A 21,669-nucleotide genomic window follows, 5' to 3' on the forward strand; every position below is an offset into this window, starting at 1 on the left:
CTCTGGGAATGACCTCCAAGTTTCCCAGGCAGTCTCCTTTCCTCTGCCAGCGAATGCAGATACAGTGTCACACCCGGTGAAAGCGTGAAAGACTGGGAGAGTCAGACACTGTGTTGGAGTCATTGTGGCAACCATTTCATGCTACAACAGCTATGTACCGAAAGCTTGATCAAACACCAAAGGGCAAAGGCAAACCACAGCTCATCGGAATGAAGCCAAAGACAGTACTACCACATCAATATGAACTAAATGCTTTTCTTTGAAATCTGGTGATCTCGAAAGTATCACCAAATGAAAAGGCATCCCCTATTTAGTTGGAAATTATACTTTAAAAAATGTTCTACTGTGTTTGGTTCCAAACTGAAGTTGGACTAGCGGCCATTTTGGATTTGACGGATTCTCACGGTCAAATCTGACTTCCCTCCCCTTCTGAAAATTTATGTTATATTATTTACTAATTATGCTGAAAATGTCACGCTTCTTACAAAAAGTGCACGATTTGCTCAAAAACAGGAGTTAACCCGCTGTACTAAGAGAAAGTATTTGAAATAGACATTTAGTTTAATCACTTAAACCCTCATAGACTTAATAAAAAAAAAGAATAGGACCTTATAGGCCTACTCTGTACTTGGATCGCTTTTTCCCCTCTGCACCAAATCTCTTCGCCAAAAATCTAGCCGATCTACAAGCTCACAATGCAACGTGTTGTGAGCTTGTAGATCTGCTAGTTTGGGCTAATATTCAAGGATGGAAGCTCGGGTTCAAGTGTTTATAACAGATATTAGTTCATCTGGAGACCCTAACCCATTTTCAACATGTACAGGCCTACTTCTACAGCTAACCATAATTCATTATAATATCACTTATCATTAAGTTACCCAGAAATTACGTTTCATCAAAAAAACGGGTAACCCCCAAAACATAAGTGTCAAAGACCTTGGATTCTATGAACAAAACCATAAGGCGTTTCCATAGGCGCTCAATTTGATTTCATACATTTGGTTCCCACACAATAAACCTCACATGATGGATGATGACAGCACTACACCAAGCTTTATAATGAGAGGTAAGGGTGAGTCCTCTCAGGACACTCAAACCTGATTCTAGAACGGATACAGGTGGCTTTACAGGTAAAAGAAATTCTCCATCTTTCTATAAATCTATAATGTTATAATTAAACTATTAATCTAATCTATGTTCAATTTTAAAAGGTGCCCTTGATATTTTTCACAGGACTTTCCCGCTCCTGCCATACGACATCAAACCAAATATGACGGTTTCCTACAGCCTTGAGGTGGCCAATGCAAAGTTTGGCGGCTTCTCCAAGCTCCTGTTCCGATGGAAAGGAAGCATCTACAAGCTGCTTTATAAGGAATTCCTGGTGTTTTGTGTCATGTATTCCTTTTTCAGTGTGTTTTACAGGTGATTGCATATCTGATCACTTTATTCGACTGTTTGATAACAGTGAAGGCTCGCTCTAATGATGTGATTTTCCTTGCAGGTTTTTTCTCTCACCAAAGCAGCAGGAGCAATTTGAACTTGTGGCACTTTACTGTGATCAGTTTACCAATACCAACTTTATCCCTATCTCTTTTGTGCTGGGTAAGTCCCGCCAGTTTACATCAATCTGTCTCATGAAAAGTCATGCTTTGAGAGAGGAGCATTTTGCAGCTCAGTCAGTGTTTTACACTATTTTAAATTACTGTGACATTCAGTGTGACTTATATTCCAAAAAGGGCATTAGTTAATTTGAATGGAATATGTGGTTGAATGTGGTTGAAAGGTTTGCATAGGTTTTAAAGGGCAAATTCAAGCACATTTAAAGCCCTCTCCTCCATATCCCAAGTTTAACAGCATAGTAGTTTCAGCAAGTACCGTGTCGCTGAAAAGCCATGCCTCTCTAAACATAACTATTAAAGCATCATCAAGAGCATAATAAGGTACATTAAATCAATTCAACAATTTGCCAGCACTAATTTCTAATCAAAATTCAAACTTAAGTCAAACTGAAACTTAAAAATGAAAGCAGTCAAATTCAAGCATAGGCCCTCAGGGATTAACTGTGAATCCTGTAATGTTTGTGGCACTGCCATTAGAAAGAAAGTGACAAATACAATTTCTTGTGTAAACGTGGATTAATGACTTCTCACTTTTTGAGACTCTAAATGAAATCAGAAAAAACACTAGAAATTATGTACAAGAAGTGTAATGTTTTGGTTCATGGTGCAGTAATCTCTGCAAATCCAAAATTGCATTACTCTGCAAAAGTAGAGCCTGAAAATCTGTTATTTTCAATGAGCTACGCCCCTGCGACAAAGTGGCTCCCAGCAAAGTGAATTGACATACAGCACTCACAATAGTGAAATGCACATTACCTTCAGAGGTAAGATTCACACATTAGACTACACAGGACACCAGGCGAAGCATAATATTTTAAGACCATCTGTGGTTCTTTGTTGTTCTTTGGTAACAGGATTCTATGTGAGCCTAGCTTTCAACAGATGGTGGGGTCAGTATACCAGCTTCCCGCTCCCTGACAACCTGATGATGGTGGTGTCTGGAAATGTCCACGGAAAAGATGAGAGGGGTCGCTTGCTGCGACGCACGCTCATGAGATACGCCAACTTATCATCAGTTCTGATTCTGCGTTCCATAAGCACGAGAGTCCGCAAACGCTTCCCAACTTTTGAACATATTGTGGAATCTGGTAAGAAGCAGGCAATGCATACTTGCTTACTTATGGGGACCCTCAAGAAGGACTTCACAGTAAAACCTTTAATTCTGAGAGTGTACAAATTATGTAACCAGATGGACCTCAATGGATAAATTAACACTGTGTATTTTATTGTATGGTGTTTGTGTAATGTAGTGGGTTTTTCCTTTGCTGATTTTGTGAATTAATTCCATAAAGGTTGTGAGTAAGATATCTATATGCAATTATACATTAATCTCTGTTTGTAGGATTTATGACCCCACAGGAACTCAAAATGCTTGAGTCACTGCACTGTGATTTCAACAACTACTGGATGCCTTTGACTTGGTTTACAAATTTGGCATCCAAGGCACGAGAGGAAGGCCGGGTGAAGGATGACATAGCTTTGAGACTGCTCATGGATGTAAAGTGTTTTGTTGTTTCTGTAAATGGACTAAATAATAACTGTAGAAGTGGAAACTTTTCGATATTCTGAGAGGTTACTTGCCTCTAAATCTCTAATCTAATCTAATCCTAATCGTTTATAGAATGTAATTGCATTATGTGGTACTCTGTCTGCAGGAGCTGTGTAACTACAGAGGAAAGTGTAGTCTGTTGTTCCACTATGATTGGATCAGCATCCCTCTGGTCTACACTCAGGTAGGCTCATCAGTACAATCAATGTTCAATGTTAGCATTTGTTTGCTGTTCAGTACTTTTTTGTGGGGTTTACATTTGTTGCAGTGCTGATCAGCTACTTTGGGAGAAAGTAAACTTGAACCGTGAGCCCTTATCAGGCATTAAGCAATAATAATGAACTCACTAATCAATTACAGGTTGTTACTGTAGCGGTGTACTCCTTTTTTGGTTTCTGCCTGATTGGCCGACAGTTTCTGAACCCTGAGAAGGGATACAAGAATCACAACGTAGACATGTACATACCCGTCTTCACTCTGCTCCAGTTCTTCTTCTATGCAGGCTGGCTCAAGGTGAGATGACGAGTGAATTCTTGAATCAATAAAATGAAACACATTTTGTTATGAAAACTGAGACCTCATTAAGTATATATTTTCTACAGGTGGGGGAACTCATTATCAATCCATTTGGAGAGGATGATGATGACTTTGAAACAAACACACTGATAGACCGAAACATCCAGGTGATCCCACAAGGCTTCTTTTCAATACACAGTACCAGCATCTACACAGTAATATCCTAACTCTGAGAGTGTAAAATGGGCCCTAAATGTATCTTTAGGGGTCCATTTGACACCAGTTATGGCTCCATTTGTGACCATGTGTACACTCTTAGAGTTAAATTAATACTGAACGTTTTTACTGTGTAATCTCCCAGGCAATTCTTATCTTATTTTATCTACACTGTTAATAAATCTACATCCAGTAATATTTTGTGTCAATAATCACCTTGAACCATAACCACTTAAACATTACTTAGTTGACTGGGATCTCCCATGGGTCTCAAATCTTTGAGCCTTCTACTGTAAATCTCCCCCGTGCCATTTCCATCTCAACTTCCCTACTGTCCATCTCAATAGAAATGTCAATGGGGAGTGGACTACCATATATCGCTTAATGAAACAAACTATTAAGGAAGACATTTTGCATTGATACTGTATAGGTTCATACTGCTATTTGATTTTCTATCCTATCTAAAGGTGTCAATGTTGGCAGTGGACAACATGCACCAGAATCTCCCCCCAATGGATAAGGATAAACATTGGAAACAGGGATATTTCTCCATCCCATACACAGTGTCCACAGTTGACACAAAACCTGCTTTCAAGGGTTCCACCTATGACATGAGGTAAACGTTCACGTTTTAGTGCTCTATCCCAGTGATTATCAAACTTTTCAATTTCAAGGCCCCCCAGTTTGATAGGTATTAGGCCATGTAATAATAAACGACTTTGTCTTGTTTGTCATGTTCAGGATGAGTGCTGAAGACCTTGAGATCCACCAGCCATCAGACACACCATTAGAGACCAGAAGATACCTGGGTGATGGTCTTATGCGTAAAGCTAAGGGCATTCTGCGAGGAGGGAGCCTTCCATCCCTGTTAGATTGCCCAAAAGAGGGAGATTGTCTAGATACTGATGGGAATAATGTCCTTCTCCTCTCTCTCGAGGCGGACACGAATGTCTGCAATTGGGAAGAAGCAGAGAAACCCATGATTAAGATTTCTGTGGAACATATTGAATGAAAAAACGCCTAAATTTACCTGTTGGTAGGCATTTTGAAGAATGCAAGAAGAATCATATACCCATTGGGACAAATAACTTTTGTTTGATTTGACACATGTGAATTTGTATTATACCGTATTCAGTCTTAAAATAAAAAAGAAACCTGAGGAAACATTCAATGTTTTTTTTCCTATGTAATTCCAAACATCCTGGGTGTCACTCATTCATCATATTTGCCTAATGTAGGTATATTATCCTATGTTAATGGATAACAACAATCAATAACAATAAATAAGGGATTACAGCCTTCACTGTCATTCCCTGGGCAGTGTGCCTGTGTTTCATAGAAAGAGGATGTTCACACAACACTGTGCTCTGTTCACTAAATGTACACCATTTATTGTATAGCCTATTGTAACTATCTGGCTATTGCAATGTCCCGTACTCTCGTGATCTTCATATGTCAAATAATCATCGTCCTTATACAATTTTGAGGTATTTTTTACTTTACTGGAGTATTTCCAATTTTCAGTACTTTTACTTCTACTCCACTACATCTCAAAGGCAAATGTTGTACTTTTACTCCACTACAATTATTTGAAAACTTGAGTTACTAGTTACTTTGTAGATTTTGATTATTATTACAAAACATACAGTAACCACTTCACCCTATATACATTTCGGCCATTTGAAAATAGCAGATCTACAAGATCTACATGTGTCGCAATGCACCGTATTCTGAGTTTGTAGCTCTGATATTTTCTAAAGATTTTTTTACATTTTATACATTTAAAACGTGTGAAATGGGACATTCTGCATATTGAGTAGGCTACTTTCTACTTTTGGTACTTGGTACTGATACCAATATTTTTGTACTTTTACTCAAGCAAATTTACAATTCTGGACTTTACTTGCAACAGAGTATTATTGATACTTTAACGTAAGTAAAACAAAATATATACTGGTCAACTGTCTGTTCATGAATGAAAAGATGAAAGGTGCAGTGTAACCTTTTATTGTGAAGTTTGACTTTCAAACACTGACGAACAGCTCAGCTCACGCCTCACGGAAGGCGCAGTGGAGCTTTTATTGTGACGTGTGGAAGACGGCACCACGGTGCTCACGAAGGGTCAAAAAGGATCAATGGCAGTGTTGCCATGTCCGCTTATTATAAGCGACTTCGTGCTTGTTTTTCTGTAAAGTTGCTTGTAAATATTGGTAGTTGCTTTTGGCTTGTTTCCAGTAGTGTTGTTTAAAACCAATGTTTCTAAAACATTTTCAAGTCAAGGATCCACCAGATTAATATGTATTTGTCTGAGGACCCCCATCTGAAAATATTTTTGCCAGGGAGTGACTCCCACACAAGATATGTGTTGTTAAAATGTTCCAATTTTTTTTTTAATGTTCAAGATTCTTTTTGAAAATAGCAGATCTACAAGATCACACACAACGTGTCGCATCGCGTGTAGATTTATTACGTTTAAAGGGCGGAGGGCTCGCTTCTTTTGGGCTTGTTTTCATAGACCTCGTTGCTTATTTCTCTCACGACATCTGGCAACACTGCACGGAACACACGAAGGGTCAAAAAGGATCAAAGGTTCTTCTTCCGTATTTTTTTTTTTTACAATGCAACAAGCCAACGAGACTTCAAGTAATCTCCCGTTACCTCTCTGAAGAAGACTTCGGGTACGTAAACACCACTATTCCGTAGCAGTATACCTAGATATAGCTCTGGTCCATATCGTTAGAAGGAGTTCTCCTTAACGCTATGCTACTTTCGAGCCGATGCCCGCAAACCCACGGTAGCGCAGCCTCTCGTCTGTAGTAAAAAATAACAATCTTTTGCTACTCACCAAAAACAAAGACGGTTTTGAGATGTTGAAAGCCTACTTTCCTTAGTGGGAACACTCGGAGCCCCCCACCTCACGTCTAAAATACACTTTTTGTCCAGAAAAGAAAATATTTCACCGGAAGGAAAACATTTTTTTAGTTACTCCACTGCGCCCCCTACAGGTCTTGTCAATAGAAGAATTCCATTGACCAGATTTTTTCCTTCCGGTGAAATATTTTCTTTTCTAGCTAAAAAGTGTATTTTAGGTGAGGTGGGGGAGGCTCCGAGTGTTCCCACTAAGGAAAGTAGGCTTTCAGCATCTTAAAACTGTCTTTGTTTTGGTGAGCAGCGAAAGTGTATTTTGTATTTACTACAGATTAGAGACTGCTCTACCGCGGGTTTGCGGGCAACGGCTCGAAAGTAACATGGCGTTTAGGAGAACTCCTTCTAACGCTATGGATCAGAGCTATAGACCCAAGAGTAGCGATGTGATCTATTTACATGAAACATGTCACATTTCCCCTGGCTGACGTTCCAGCACATATAGTAGAAGTAAACCAGATTAATATCAGTTCAGTCCATGGTTCAGTCCACTCGCTAACGTCAACGTAGCTGACTGTGCTTTTTTTGCTAACGTAAACGGTAGCTGACTGTTGGGAAACAAACAGGAACTTTGATTGGGCGTTTATTATATAGCTTGGGAGATAAGCTCTTGTTGTCGGCAAGCCACACCCGTCCTGCGACTCTGCGAGCTTCCGTCGCACGATGGTGTCCCTTGCCGACAACAAGAGCTGAGCTGCCATGTGTTGTGAGAGAAATAAGCCACCAGAATCAGGTCTAGGAAAACAAGCCCAAAAGAAGCAACTAGGCCACATGAGCACTTTAAACCTATTATGCATCGGCTATTTGAAAATAGCTGATCTGTTGTGAGCTTGTAGATCTGCTATTTTCAAAAACTCTTGAAATAAAATGTGGAATATTTGGAATATTTTTTTTGAAACATTCTAACACAAATGCTCCCCTGGCACAAAACATTTTCATGAAAATATTTGAGAACCACTGGTTTAAATAATAATAGATTTTTTTGGGAAGCAAACGAAATAAGCAACTGCAGTTTAGAAACAAGCCCAAAAAACCCAACCCGCAACTATCAATATTTACAAGCGACATTACAGAAAAGCCCTAAAGTCGCTTATAATAAGCAAACCTGGCAACACTGAGGGCAGCCCTAGTCGACGAACAACACCGTCGTACGAGGAAGTATTATTTATGAATTAGGCTTTTTAGGCACAGCGTCACCACACCATCCCTGCCCTGATGGCAGCGTTCATGGTTGCTGGGGTACCACCTACTGGCCTAGAGCCTCGATTCATAAGAATGTTCTGCTTTGTCTTGTTTGTGTGCGACAGGAACTGCATTACTGCATGAAAACAAAGGCAGGAGTGAACAACACTGTAATGTCAGGTGACGCCCCCCCGCTGTGTTGACTGTCATTGCCCCCAAACCACCCCTGCACCGAGCCGGGGTTGACCTGCCACTGGAAAGATGTCCCTGGGTGACAACCCTCGCGTCCTCCTGGGGAGGATCCGCTTCCTGAACAAGTGCATCGAGTGTTTCAGGAACAGCGAAGCCCTGCCACAGTGTCTGTGTTATGTGCCGAAGGAGGTGTGCTATAAGATCTGTAAAGATTCCTCATCCACTGCGTCCGCATCGTCCGGTTCTGCTGTCGGCGGCGCCTCGACTGCCGGAAAGACCTTGGTCTCCGTTTGGGAAAGTCCCCATCAAAGCATCAGCAAGAAACTATGCAAGTACAACATTGAGCCAAAGAAAGGGACGTGTATCCGGACAACGGGGGAAGAATACTGTAACAGTCAAGGCCTTTGGGTCAAAATAAACAAGGTAAGCGGTCGCACCTCCTTTGGGTTAGTTACAGTATGTCATGCCTCCAGTTCTGCTCATCATCCTGTTGTCAGATCCATTGGATTGACCTTCTTTAAACTCCCTTGCAAAACTTTTCTCAACACACACTCACTCAACATCCCACACGTCATTATAATAATCTCTATCATCTAGTTTTAATATCTAGTTTTCTCCCAGCATCAGCCAGGTCATGTCTGCACACTGATCGTTACGGTGTCATCATGGGTTTAAAAAAAGAAAGTCATGCTTTCACCCTACCATCTCTCTCCACTTAATCTGAGTCCTCTCCACTGAACTGTCCATAAAAGCAGAAAATACTTTATGATAGTCATTTAACTCTTTAAAACCGGGAAAGCTGTCATTTCTTAATTGTGTGTGTGTGTGTGTGTGTGTGTGTGTGTGTGTGTGTGTGTGTGTGTGTGTGTGTGTGTGTGTGTGTGTGTGTGTGTGTGTGTGTGTGTGTGTGTGTGTGTGTGTGTGTGTGTGTGTGTGTGTGTGACGATAAAACATTTTTTAGCAGATATACAAGCTCATAGGGCGTCACTTCATGCTGTGCTATGAGCTTGTAGATCTGCTATTTTTGAAAAATCCTGACTATTTGTTCAAATTTGTTTGAATAACGTATTTTTTTAAAGCAAACATTTTTAACTCACTTTGCTTCTGGGGGTCCCTGGAACAAATGCATATCATTTTGGGGGTCCTTGACATGAAAATGTTTGAGCACCATTGATATAGCAACATCTACAACAATCCACATCCCCGTCCTCTCCAGGAGCAGCTGGAGGAGCACCGTGTGGGCCAGGAGTTGGAGGAAGGCTGGATCCTGGTGTGTAAGCACACGGATGGAGGCGACAGGCTGGTGCCCGTGGAGTCTCAGGACACCATGACCAGACACCAGCAGCTCTTCGGCTACGACCACAAGCCCTGTGACAGGTGGGAGCAGGTGGTGGATGTGGAGCACACCCTGCACCTGGGGTTCAAACCCAAGGTGGCAGAGAGCGACGACGCTGCCGTCCAGAAGCTTAGGTGAGTTGGGTTCGTGTGACGCATGGAATGAGACTGAAATGAGTGTATCGTATTTTTGTTTTGTTTGTTTGCCTCTTTTTTCTTGTCTCGCCTGCCAGAATTAATCATTTGTTTGCTTTCTTTCTGTGTACTACTACTACTACTCTATTACTATTATGGGTGTATTTCTTAATTTAATCTATTTCAAATACTATGCTGTGTTCAATCTGTTGATTTCAAGCCACAGTTGTAAATAAGAATTTGTTCTTAACTTGTTTAAAGGTTCTATGACATTCATTTTCACTTTTTTTATTTTTTATGTTTTTTGGGGGGTTTTATGACCTCAATTACACCCCAAAAAACGGAACTTTGAACATTCAGTGGATTTTCTGTGGTCTGGGGTTTTCTGAATAATTAGGCTGAAAAGTAATCTGAGATTGGCCCTTGGATAGTGAAGTCACAGGCCATTAATCCCGCCCACTCCCCTCCTCGCCCCTCCCCTCCCCTATCCTTTCCTGTGGGGGGGGGGGGGGGGGGCGGAGCAGAGGTGATGATTGACAGTCAACATCGACACCCGCAGGCAAAGATTTCTTTTTTCATTGCAGTTGAAAAGGCTTTAAAAATGTGAGAGAAAAACACCTGCAATGGCTCATTAGAGTGGAATTTTCAGTTAAATGTTTTTATACACGTTTGAAGGACCATGACAAAGACTTTTAATGTGTTGTAAAACTGAACGTCATGAAACCTTTAACCTGGTTAACTAGAGGAGAAAAGAAAAAAGTCTGTCAAACTGAACTGAGCTTAAGCAAAACAAATATTGGCAGACAGGTTGGATAAATTGTTGTATAGAGTTGACACTCCTCCTCTTCGATCCTGCTAGATATCTGCCACCTACCTGGACATATGAATGTGATGAGGACTTGGTGCACTACTTCTACGACCACATAGGGAAGGAGGATGAGAATCTTGGGAGTGTGAAACAATGTGTGACCAGCATTGATGTATCTTCATGTTCAGTGAGTAAATTGCTTCTTTCAGACATCAAAATTGTGTGGTGTTGTTGTTCTGGGGTCAGTCCAAAGAAATGGTCAATGGTGGCTCTAGAATCAATATACACACACGTACCTGTATATCACTATTCACCACAGTTTGGCACTGGAAAAACAGCAGAAATATTATAAAACTAGAAAAAGTGCTCCTCGGAGCACAGGTCTCCGCCAGGTCAGGTACGTTATTCTGGCTTCCTGGTGGCACTATAACAGGCCCATGTGAAACATTTGGGGCAGAGGTTCTGAATTGGCATCCAGGGGGAGTGTGTGCACAGTTTCGGAGCGACCGGGCCAACGGTGCCGGAGATTAGCTGCTAACACACAGACAGGACGGACGGACGGACGGACAGGGGGTAAAACATACTCTCTCGCCATGCCTTTCGGCCTGGTGGAGACAACTACTGGAGGAGGACCTTTTTAAGTTGCTTATGACCACAAATACACTCTGTCATAGCAATACCACATATTAATCCACAAAATGATTTGCCTTAGTAAATAAAGACTTAATGAGAGAATGTATGCATTTTGATATCTGTGTACGTTTATATACAGTACGTAGGAGGATCCCAGTAGAGTTGCCAGTGAATCTGTATGTTTTACATATTTAACAGACTTTATATCTATGTAGGAGGACCCCAGCGGTGGTGCCAGCTGTCTTACTGATGGGGACACAGAAACGTACTGGGAGAGCGACGGCATGCAGGGACAGCACTGGATCCGTCTCCACATGAAGAGAGGCACCGTAGTCAAGTAAGACGCCACAGAGTGTCATTAACTACATATACAGTACACAGAGAAGCAGAGATAAAACAAAATAACGCATTAACTGGGGAAACATACTGAGATGTCCATCTAAGCCACTGATTTGTAGTGCATTTTGGATTTTCTGTAACTCTGTCATAAATCACTATACCATTTATTACTGATATTTCAGCTTGGTGGTGTTGTCTTGAGAGTACAACTCTCAATACAATGCCATTGTTATGAGTCTGGCATTATAAGTAGTCAGTGTATATACATCAATATTTTGTAGAGTTTTACATGTGGGCATGTGGCATATCATCAGATTCTCCAGAGGATTATCTTATTGCTGTGGTCAAGGGGCTCATAAATCTTTCATCCTATTAACAATGCATGGGCATCAGGGCATGCTTTGATTTTATATTCTGCTGTTATTGTGCCATGCAGTAAGCTGATTTTGACTGTCGACTCCACGGATGACAACTACATGCCCAAGAGAATCACAGTGTACGGAGGAGAGGGGGACAACCTGAAAAAGCTGAGTGATGTCACCATAGATGAGTAAGCATTTACAGAAAAGCTGTTCAATAAAATGTGCAAGTTACAATACTGTAAATGTCATACCTGTTGGTCGATAGGCAGAAAATCAAATCAATCTAATATTTTTTATTTCTACAAAACTTTGTCCTTGTTGAGAGTATACAGTATGATGAAATGTTAATAGCTATATTCATGCTGTTAGAATAAAATATATTATCATCAAATACTAAATCTGTCAGTGTCCCTCCTTCATTTCTTAATACTTGTACTGTTGTGAGGCGACCAGCAGCATCAGCACTATATCTTGACTTGATATATTTATAATTTTGGTGGAAATGCATTCCTTTCTTATTCCCTCTCATCTTGCTTCTAGCAATCTGATTGGAGAAGTGTGTGTGCTGGAAGATATGACAGCCCACCTGCCTGTCATTGAGGTCCGGATAGAAGAATGTAGGGGTGAGGGTTTGTACTACTTACTTACTTTTTGCGGTCTTTCATGCAGATACTTCCATATACCCGAATAGTTCTGAGTCATTTCAACTTGGTACATTATCTGTCAATTTGAGGTGGTCATTGGAAATGGATAGCATTCTGACTCAATCGGAAATAAATTTGTCTCCAATAGTTTCTAGCTAAGATGAGATGATATGATACCGTCTTCTCCTTCTCCTGTTCCCCAAGCAGATGAGGGCATCGATGTTCGGATCCGAGGCCTAAAGATTAAGTCGTCGTGCGAGAGGGACCTAGGTCTGAATGCTGATGTCTTCCAGTCCTCCAACCTGGTGCGCTACCCCCGTCTTGAGGGAACGCCTCCCGATGTCCTCTACCGCAGGGCTTTGGTCATTCAGAGGTAGGAAATTATTCTTGTCCAGAACCCCAAAACTGCTATATATTCAACTGCTGGCAGCACTAGTTATGGGCTAGTTTACTTGTTAAGGCGATATGGTGTAGCTCTTAATCCTCGTCAATCCTTTTTTTCCCTGGGTTTGGTGTCATATTGTGTCTCTTTTTATGTATTGTTCTGCAGGTTCATCTCTCTTCTGGACAGTCTGCTGCCACATCTGGTTCCTGCCTGGGATTACAGCTTGGGCACCTTCAACCAGATCAAAGTGAGTTATGTGGAAACTGTGTACAGTATGTATCTATGTACGGCCCAGCAGCCAAAACAACCCCTCATCCTCTCTCTATAGCTCTTATTTCTCTTACAAATGTTGAAATGTTATGATTTGGCTGAGAGACTCTAGGCTAGGCTTCTATTTTAAATTCTACAAACTATGTTCTATCAAGTCATATTTAACCAAGAATCATCTGTAATACTACACTACACAGGATAGATAAAGAGTGAATCAAGGAAGGAGACACTTTTTTAAATGGCTGCTTTTCCTTTCACTTCTCCCTTACATGATTATTGTAGGGCACATGAATATATTTGAATATATAATGCATGTTATTATGGCGCTTACCTTTTCCAATCCTATGTTGATGATGTACAAGTTGAACCTGCATCATAAGGTTAGGCCTTTAGATAATGCCGTTATGATTCCGAGTGACTGTGTTAAAAAATGAAAACCTGTCACTGACTGTACAACTCGATCCAAAGCCTCACTGTTTTTCATTCACTTGCATGTTCTCTGGCTCCCCCTAGAGTATAAAGCAATTCCTGCTGCTATCTAAGCGCCGTTCGGCTCTCATCACACAATGCCTGAAGGACTCGGAGACCAGTAAACCCAACTTCATGCCCCGCCTTTACATTAACCGGCGCCTTGCCATGGAACACAGGGACAACCCCTCCTTGGAACCCAGCTGCAAGAACGCTGTCTTCACACAGGTAATAGCACTTCTTAGTGTGTGACATCACTTACCCATTATCTCACTATCTAGATTTTTATCACAACCTTAAATGAATATCTATGGGGAATCCAATCTAATAGAAACGGCAGTATTTCTCTTTCTGGAATGTTGGTATGCTGAAATGTAACCGATTGTTCTTGCATCAATAACAATAAAAAAGAGGGGGGGGGGATCTTTTTACCAAACCTGCAATTACCAAACCTGTAAACCAATAATGACATTGGTAGGCATGTTTCTGAACTGTTTGAAGCCCAACTCTGAGACACAGAGTGAGTAGATAGAAATGGTGCCATCTTAAAAATGAGCATTAGTGAGAAGCAATTATATTAACATAAGGTAGAAAAGGGGTGAAGTGGCTTAAGTGAATTATGATGTTTGTGTATACAAAGCTTGTTTTTATCTTCACACATTCTAGGTGTATGACGGTCTCAAACCATCTGACAAGTTTGAGAAAACATTGGATTACAGGTGACCTTTCTTTCTATAATATATATGTCAAAGACTAGGTAAAATGCACTCATAGACTGCTACAGGCACATGTTAAGGACGGATTGTATTCAAGACTTTAAGCCATACTGAAACCACACGCACAAGTCTTTATCATCATCTGATGTTTCAATTAGTAGATCCCCTTAATCAGGGCATCGTCCCTCTTACGTTGACCTAATATTGCATTTCGCTAAGTTGTAGCTTTCAGACAATTAGACATGATATTTTAACGATTAACGGTAAATAATTGTTCTGTCAGGTGGCCTGCACGATATGACCAGTGGTGGGAGTGTAAATTCATCGCAGAGGGAATCATTGACCAAGGGGGTGGATTTCGAGACAGTCTGGCAGACATGTCTGAAGAGCTCTGCCCCAGCTCAGGAGAGTGTCCCATGCCACTACCATTCTTCGCCCGTACATCCAACCAGGTACACACACACTCTGCTTATAGTTAGTTTGCCTGTTTTCTTTTTCTTTTTCTCCCCAATTTAGTTATTGCCAATCCCCCCATTTGTATAGTCCCTGTCTGCCAAACCATACAGTAGTTGTTGGTCTTGGGGAGGGTGTAGACAACCACGTCTCCTCCGATGCTCATAGAGTTGCCAGCTGCGTCTTTTCACCTGACAGTGAGGAGTTGTACTGGGAAGACACATCACATGCGTAGGAACACACTATCCCTCCCTATCCGGAGGACAATACTATCCATCCCAGTCCTGCCCCCTGCTGAACGGGTGCCCTGACCAAACTTGTAGGAGTCGCTAGTGCAGTCCTCCCCTGCCGGCTACCCACCCGAGGCACCGGGGCGGAATCGAACCCAGTCACAAGGGTGTTAAAGAATACTTTTGAATGAAGACCTTTCTTTTTTTTCCCCAATGAAGTGGGCAGTCAACTTCCCATAGCAATTCTTTTGGGGGATTTGGCAGTCATTTATGGATACTTGAGTTCAGTTTGATATTGTTTTATTGCTGATATTTTCATTATATTTCTTCCAGGGGTCTGGAGAGGCCAGGGATTTCTATGTGCCCAACCCGTCCTGTAAAGAGTTTCACAAGTTTGAGTGGATAGGGCAGCTCATGGGAGCTGCTCTCCGAGGCAAAGACTTCCTGGTTTGTGACATCACTTCGTTGGCTAGCTAACCAGGGTGCTCTTATCACCTTGAATTACGATTAGCTAATTGGGAAAAGTTATGAAATAGGTTATTCTGTCTCTTTCAGGTCTTGGCTCTGCCTGGGCTGGTGTGGAAACAGCTGACTGGGGAGGCAGTGAGCTGGAACAAGGACTTCCCTGCTGTTGACTCTGTACTGGTAAGCACTACTGTAATAGGGCTGCAAAGTGGTTGTTTCTGCAGTTCTCTCCGGAGCGTCATCCTAATCTGCAAGAATGCCCATGCTACAAAAAATAAATTATAAAGAAAAAACATTGCATCTCACTGCATTCAATCTCACGAAACACAAAGTCATATAGCTGAATGTAGGTTTGCATCATGTGGTATTCAGGTAAAGCTGCTGGATGCCATGGAGAGCATGGACCAGGACACATTTGAGTTTAAGTTTGGTGAGGAGCTGGTGTACACCACCCTTCTGAGCGATGGACACATGGTGGAGCTCATCCCTGGGGGGAGCAACATAGCAGTCCGCTATGAGGACCGCAAGGAGTTCATCCGCCTGGTGCAGAAAGCCCGGCTAGATGAGAGCAAACAACAGGTGTGTGTCTGTGTGCTGTGTATATATATATATATCTATCTATCTCTCTATCTCTCGACTAAATTATCCTTGTACTCTGCTTGCATGGCCACATGCATATTTGTGTGCGTGTGTGTTTCAGATTGCTGCCATGCAGGCGGGCCTGTTGAAGGTGGTACCCCAGGCTGTGTTGGACCTGCTTACTTGGCAAGAAGTGGAGAAAAAAGTGTGTGGAGATCCCGAGATTACTGTGGAAGCTCTGAAACGACTCAGTGAGTGTTTTTTTTAGGAGGTCACTCACCAACCCTGGTTAGCCCAGTCAGTAAAATCTGTTGGGCTGTAGAGACTGCTGTAAATTGGATGATGACTGTAAATAATATATTGCTTTCCTATTTCCATATGATTACATATCAGAGAGTAGATGTAAAAACAAAAGATATGATTATGGACGTGAGGTAGAAACCCCCCTTATCATTGGTCCTTGCCTTAACAGTATCACATATTACAGTAACACATTACATTGCTTATGTTGATGTTCCTATCTCCCCAACAGCTCGATATGAAGACCTGGAACAAACTGATGTTAGAGTGCAATACTTGTGGGAAGCCCTAATGAATTTCACCAATGGTCAGTTTACCCAGTTTATTCACTATTCTTCTGTATATGCTCGATGCTTGAACTTGCCCTCTCATCTGTAACATAATATGCCATGAGGTTTGTACTGTGTCTAATGAATATAGTGACTTAAAAAACATGAATGGTTTCACTGGAAATCAAAATCTAAAGCCTAATTCATGATTAAAATTTAAAAATGATGCATGTCCTAGACTTAACCCTGGTGGTTTTTGTTCCACGGTCTAGCTATTGAGCACTACTGGACACTTTATCTGGTTGAGTGTGGGTTACTGGCAAACAAATATAATCGTTACTGAGAGTTCTCGTGAATTCTGCTTTCAGAGGACCGTAGCAGGTTTCTGAGGTTTGTGACCGGAAGGAGTCGTCTACCTGCTCCAATCTACATCTTTCCTGACAAGCAAGGGTAAGTAGCACCCTACTCCCCAAATGAACGCAGGTTCAGGTTAATCGTAGTTCAATGGGGAAAAATACCTTGTCATTTCATTTTTCTAAAACACAATCTTTTCCTTCTTCACTAGCTCTGAAACGACAGATGCACTTCCACAGTCTTCCACATGCTCTAGTACCCTTTATTTACCCAACTACCCAAGGTAAATACCAAAATTATTCATTCTGAATTATTTGGAATAACAGAATTTGAAATCTGCCTGAGGATACGATCATATATCCATTTATCACTAAAAGATAAAGAATCTTGATTTAAGTTGTTTTGTGAGTCATAACTTCACTCTTTTTAAAGTACATTGTGTTATTATTTTATTTCATATTTGTAATTTTGATTTACATGCATACATACATCCATACATAAACATTTATTTTGAACTGGCACACATTGCTGTCTTAATTCCCCAGTGTGTCCTTCATTGCTCTTTCTCTCTGTCCTGCAGTGCAAAGGTTTGTGAGGAGAAACTCCGCTATGCTGCTTATAACTGCGTGGCTATTGACACAGACATGAGCCCCTGGGAGGAGTAAAGTCTTTTGCTTCTTCACTAAAGGAGCTCTACACACCCATACCCTTAAAATGACTGGTGGAGGAATATTACCAAGTTTAATATCACATCTACACAATTGCCAATCAATCATAGCTGTATATAATAAAGAACTATATGAAATCATGAGTCTGTCATTTGTTTTATCTTTCCAGGACTCCAAACCAAGTCAAAGGGTAATCCTCGATTCTATATTATTTGTTAACATAATAATAATAATAATACATTTGAAATGGGTTGGGACTCGAGAGAAATTAGATTTTATGCAGGAAGTAGAACATAGTGAAAGTAAAATCGTAAATGGACTGTTTATGTAATCTTCTGACCACTGAAATGCACTTTATGAAGTACTTTACAATAGGACTAGTCTAAATTATACATAATGGATATGTTGAAATGGAAATATAAGTGGTGGTCAGAATGTATGTATTGATATCTAGAGATGAAATGCCTCTAATTTAGCGAATTTTGTCATTTGTCATCTTGTCATATGGAGAGCCCCTGTGTGTGTGTGATACTAATCTCTGATAAGCTATAGGAAGCTTCAATTTGATTGATCGGGCCGCTGTTCTCATAACTGGAGCAAGCCATTGGAAATAGAAGGAAAATGATAAATAGGAGAATTAGAAAATAAATACGTTATCTCTTATGCAGAAGCATGTATTTTCAAAGATTCAAATAGTGCTAGAGAGATGTGCAGTAGAAATGTTGATGTGAACCGTGTGACTCGGCTCCCCAGGCAGTCCCAATAGTCATCATTGGCATCCTTCAGTCTCAGGAGACTATGGAGTTGTGCTCTGGATAGTGATTTTGGTGCAGTGTCGGTGTGGCTGAACAGACCAATGCAGGATTTGCATTCCCTTCCTCACTAATCACAGCTGAAGACAGACGCTAGTCTGTAGCCAACTATCTGGCTCATAGATAATGATATAAAAATCGTCTGGCTCTGGGCCTCATTCTTTTGCCTCAGTCTCTTCGCCATGGACTGCTGGGCATTGTGGGCAAGCGTCTGTTTGAACTTGGGGAGGATGTATAATACTTTTTTTGTTTCAAATAAACAAGTAAGAACTTTACTTTAGCAACTATAAAGAGGAATATAGCCTACATTGTCATACAGTGTCATAGTGCAAAGTACAATATGTGCAAAGTGCAGGGGATATCAAATTTAAGATTACACAAACATCAACCTGGGAACCCATTTGGTTAAGAAATAATCTGCTTTGAGAGATTAAATAAACACGTACAAATGCCATTCTGGACCTGGTAAGAAATTAAAAAAGAAAACAGCTCCATTGTGAGCAAAGGGGTGTTTAGAGATGACGTTTGACCTGATTCAGTGATCAGAACAATGGCCAATAAATTGGTATTCAACATACTTCATTATTAGCCCTAAAGCCCAGATGCCACTTTGAGAACCACTGCGTTAGAAGTGAAGCAAAGCTGCTCGAAAGATATGTTGATAAATATTGTTTATTGTCATTGTCTCTCTATACTGTCGTTATGAGCATTGTTATTATCACCTGCTGAAAAATGTTAGATCCCCTTCAAATGCTCCTGTGGATGCTAACAGTTGTCAGTGGCCGTTGCTAGGATACGTGTATCTCAGCCAATCACAATGCGAGGTTGGAACTAACTGTCATCACACCCCACCTATATAATGCTTGAACAACCCAAGTTCAATGCCATTTCTGTCAGTTTTGTTGTAACTTCTAAAATTGAATTGTAATAAATAGGAGAGTGATTGCAACTTACTTCTAATCATTTAATACACAGAAGTATTGTTTATTTCTAGATAATTATTATTCAAGATGTCTGCAGCAAAAGGTATCGCTATTGGCATTGACTTGGGAACCACCTACTCCTGTGTGGGGGTTTACCAGCATGGTAAAGTAGAAATCATTGCCAATGACCAGGGCAACAGGACCACCCCCAGCTATGTAGCTTTCACCGATACTGAGAGACTCATTGGAGATGCAGCCAAGAACCAGGTGGCTATGAACCCTACCAACACCGTGTTTGATGCCAAGCGACTGATTGGCCGAAAGTTTGAAGATGCTGTGGTGCAGTCAGACATGAAGCACTGGCCGTTTAACGTGGTGAGTGATGGAGGAAAGCCCCAAGTTCAGGTCGAATACAAGGGGGATAAGAAAACCTTCAACCCAGAGGAGATCTCCTCCATGGTCCTATTAAAGATGAAAGAGATTGCAGAGGCTTACCTGGGCCAGACGGTGAACAATGCTGTCATCACAGTCCCGGCTTATTTCAACGACTCGCAGAGGCAGGCTACAAAGGATGCCGGTACCATTGCAGGGCTGAATATACTGAGAATCGTCAATGAGCCAACTGCAGCTGCCATCGCCTACGGACTAGACAAAGGCAAGTCTGAACGCAATGTCCTGATCTTTGACCTGGGTGGGGGTACCTTCGACGTGTCCATCCTGACAATCGAGGATGGCATCTTTGAAGTTAAGTCTACAGCTGGAGACACTCACCTGGGTGGAGAGGACTTTGACAACCGCGTGGTCAACCACTTTGTGGAGGAGTTCAAGAGGAAATACAAGAAGGACATCAGCCAAAACAAGAGAGCTTTGAGAAGGTTGCGCACAGCTTGTGAGAGGGCTAAAAGAACCCTGTCATCCAGCTCTCAGGCTAGCATTGAGATTGACTCTCTTTTCGAGGGCATTGACTTCTACACTTCCATGACTAGGGCTCGCTTTGAGGAGCTGTGCGCCGACCTATTCAGGGGAACATTAGAGCCTGTTGAAAAATCCCTCAGAGATGCAAAAATGGGCAAGGCACAGATTGATGAGATTGTCCTTGTTGGAGGCTCCACCAGAATCCCCAGAATCCAGAAGCTCCTGCAGGATTTCTTCAACGGTAAGGAGCTGAACAAGAGCATCAACCCAGATGAGGCTGTGGCTTACGGAGCAGCCGTCCAGGCTGCAATTCTGTCGGGCGATACATCAGGAAATGTTCAAGACCTTTTGCTGCTGGATGTTGCACCTCTGTCCCTGGGCATTGAGACAGCTGGAGGAGTTATGACTGCCCTCATTAAAAGGAATACCACCATCCCCACTAAACAAACCCAGACCTTCACCACTTACTCTGATAACCAACCTGGGGTCCTCATCCAGGTGTATGAAGGAGAGAGAGCCATGACCAAGGACAACAATCTCTTGGGCAAGTTTGAGCTCTCAGGAATCCCACCTTCTCCTAGAGGGATTCCACAGATTGAGGTCACCTTTGACATCGATGCCAATGGCATCTTGAATGTGTCTGCGGTGGATAAAAGCACAGGCAAAGAGAACAAGATCACCATCACCAACGATAAGGGCCGGCTCAGCAAAGAAGATATTGACAGGATGGTGCAGGATGCTGAGAAATACAAAAATGAAGATGACCTTCAGAGGGACAGGATGGCTGCCAAGAACTCCCTGGAATCCTACGCCTTCAACATGAAGAGTAGTGTGCAGGATGAGAACATGAAGGGGAAGATCGGTGAAGAGGACCAAAAGAAGGTTATTGATCAGTGTGACCAGGCCATCGCCTGGATGGAGAACAACCAGTTGGCTGATAAAGAGGAGTACCAACATCAGCTGAAAGAGCTTGAGAAAGTGTGTAACCCCATCATCAGCAACCTGAATGAGGGAGGAGGAATGCCAGCAGGCAGCAGACAGCAGCCACAAGATAGCTCTGAGGGCCCAACCATAGAGGAGGTTGACTAAATGACTCTTTATGGACTTTTCCGCCATGGTGTAAACAAATGAAATGTGGAAAGAACAGAACGAGCCAGAGGAGAGAAAAGATGGAGGGGGGAAGACAAAGAATGCGAATGAATGAAAACTGCGAGGGAGAACACTATAACGATATGCGCTCTTGCCAAGATTATTCATATTTTGTCTCCTAATAATTTGGGGGAGTTTTTTTTCTTCTTTTTTTCCTCTTTTTTTTTTAAAGAATTAGGCAAATTGCTGTACAGCACATGATCAAACAATTTGTCCCTATTTCTTTTTTTTCATTTGTCAGTGTTTATATGGTCCTTT

General features: G+C 41.6%; 3 protein-coding genes across 4 annotated transcripts; all 3 read left to right on the plus strand.

Moving 5' to 3' along the window:
• Positions 1–1,270: 1,270 nt before the first annotated feature.
• Positions 1,271–8,151, plus strand: best4 (bestrophin 4; the record flags this gene model as incomplete). The annotated part of the gene is made up of 10 exons (XM_080439893.1): positions 1,271–1,422; positions 1,502–1,602; positions 2,474–2,707; positions 2,962–3,116; positions 3,275–3,352; positions 3,529–3,681; positions 3,771–3,851; positions 4,368–4,516; positions 4,642–4,767; positions 8,133–8,151. The coding sequence occupies 10 exons, from the start codon at positions 1,271–1,273 to the stop codon at positions 8,149–8,151; spliced, it is 1,248 nt and encodes a 415-aa protein (XP_080296019.1).
• On the plus strand, positions 6,473–17,752 carry hectd3 (HECT domain containing 3). Of its 2 annotated transcripts, none has more exons than XM_080439237.1 (20): positions 6,473–6,578; positions 8,133–8,622; positions 9,416–9,669; positions 10,529–10,664; positions 11,326–11,447; positions 11,886–11,999; positions 12,352–12,440; positions 12,663–12,828; positions 13,006–13,087; positions 13,624–13,806; positions 14,245–14,297; positions 14,578–14,746; positions 15,311–15,424; positions 15,533–15,622; positions 15,815–16,021; positions 16,143–16,272; positions 16,554–16,628; positions 16,959–17,040; positions 17,156–17,227; positions 17,525–17,752. In XM_080439237.1, the coding sequence occupies exons 2-20, from the start codon at positions 8,269–8,271 to the stop codon at positions 17,607–17,609; spliced, it is 2,577 nt and encodes an 858-aa protein (XP_080295363.1). In that variant the 5' UTR covers positions 6,473–6,578; positions 8,133–8,268; the 3' UTR covers positions 17,610–17,752. The 2 variants fall into 2 exon arrangements, with proteins under 2 accessions (XP_080295363.1, XP_080295364.1); XM_080439238.1 differs by having other exon boundaries at positions 12,352–12,434.
• A 1,682-nt stretch (positions 17,753–19,434) lies between these two features.
• On the plus strand, positions 19,435–21,351 carry LOC308093232 (heat shock 70 kDa protein-like; the record flags this gene model as incomplete). Its single annotated transcript, XM_080439491.1, has 1 exon — positions 19,435–21,351. One exon carries the CDS (start codon positions 19,435–19,437, stop codon positions 21,349–21,351), a length of 1,917 nt encoding a protein of 638 aa, XP_080295617.1.
• Positions 21,352–21,669: the final 318 nt, after the last annotated feature.

Source organism: Gymnoscopelus braueri (assembly GCF_963280865.1).
Source record: "Gymnoscopelus braueri genome assembly, chromosome: 10".
Lineage (NCBI taxonomy): Eukaryota > Metazoa > Chordata > Actinopteri > Myctophiformes > Myctophidae > Gymnoscopelus > Gymnoscopelus braueri.

What these genes read in the sequence shown, in the direction of transcription:
- hectd3 (XM_080439237.1), top strand. Translation starts at nt 8,269, where the DNA reads ATGTCCCTGGGTGACAACCCTCGCGTCCTCCTGGGGAGGATCCGCTTC. An exon ending in AGAACGCTGTCTTCACACAG is followed by an intron (nt 13,807 to 14,244) that starts GTAATAGCACTT and finishes CACACATTCTAG; the next exon opens with GTGTATGACGGTCTCAAACC. An exon ending in ATCTTTCCTGACAAGCAAGG is followed by an intron (nt 17,041 to 17,155) that starts GTAAGTAGCACC and finishes CTTCTTCACTAG; the next exon opens with CTCTGAAACGACAGATGCAC.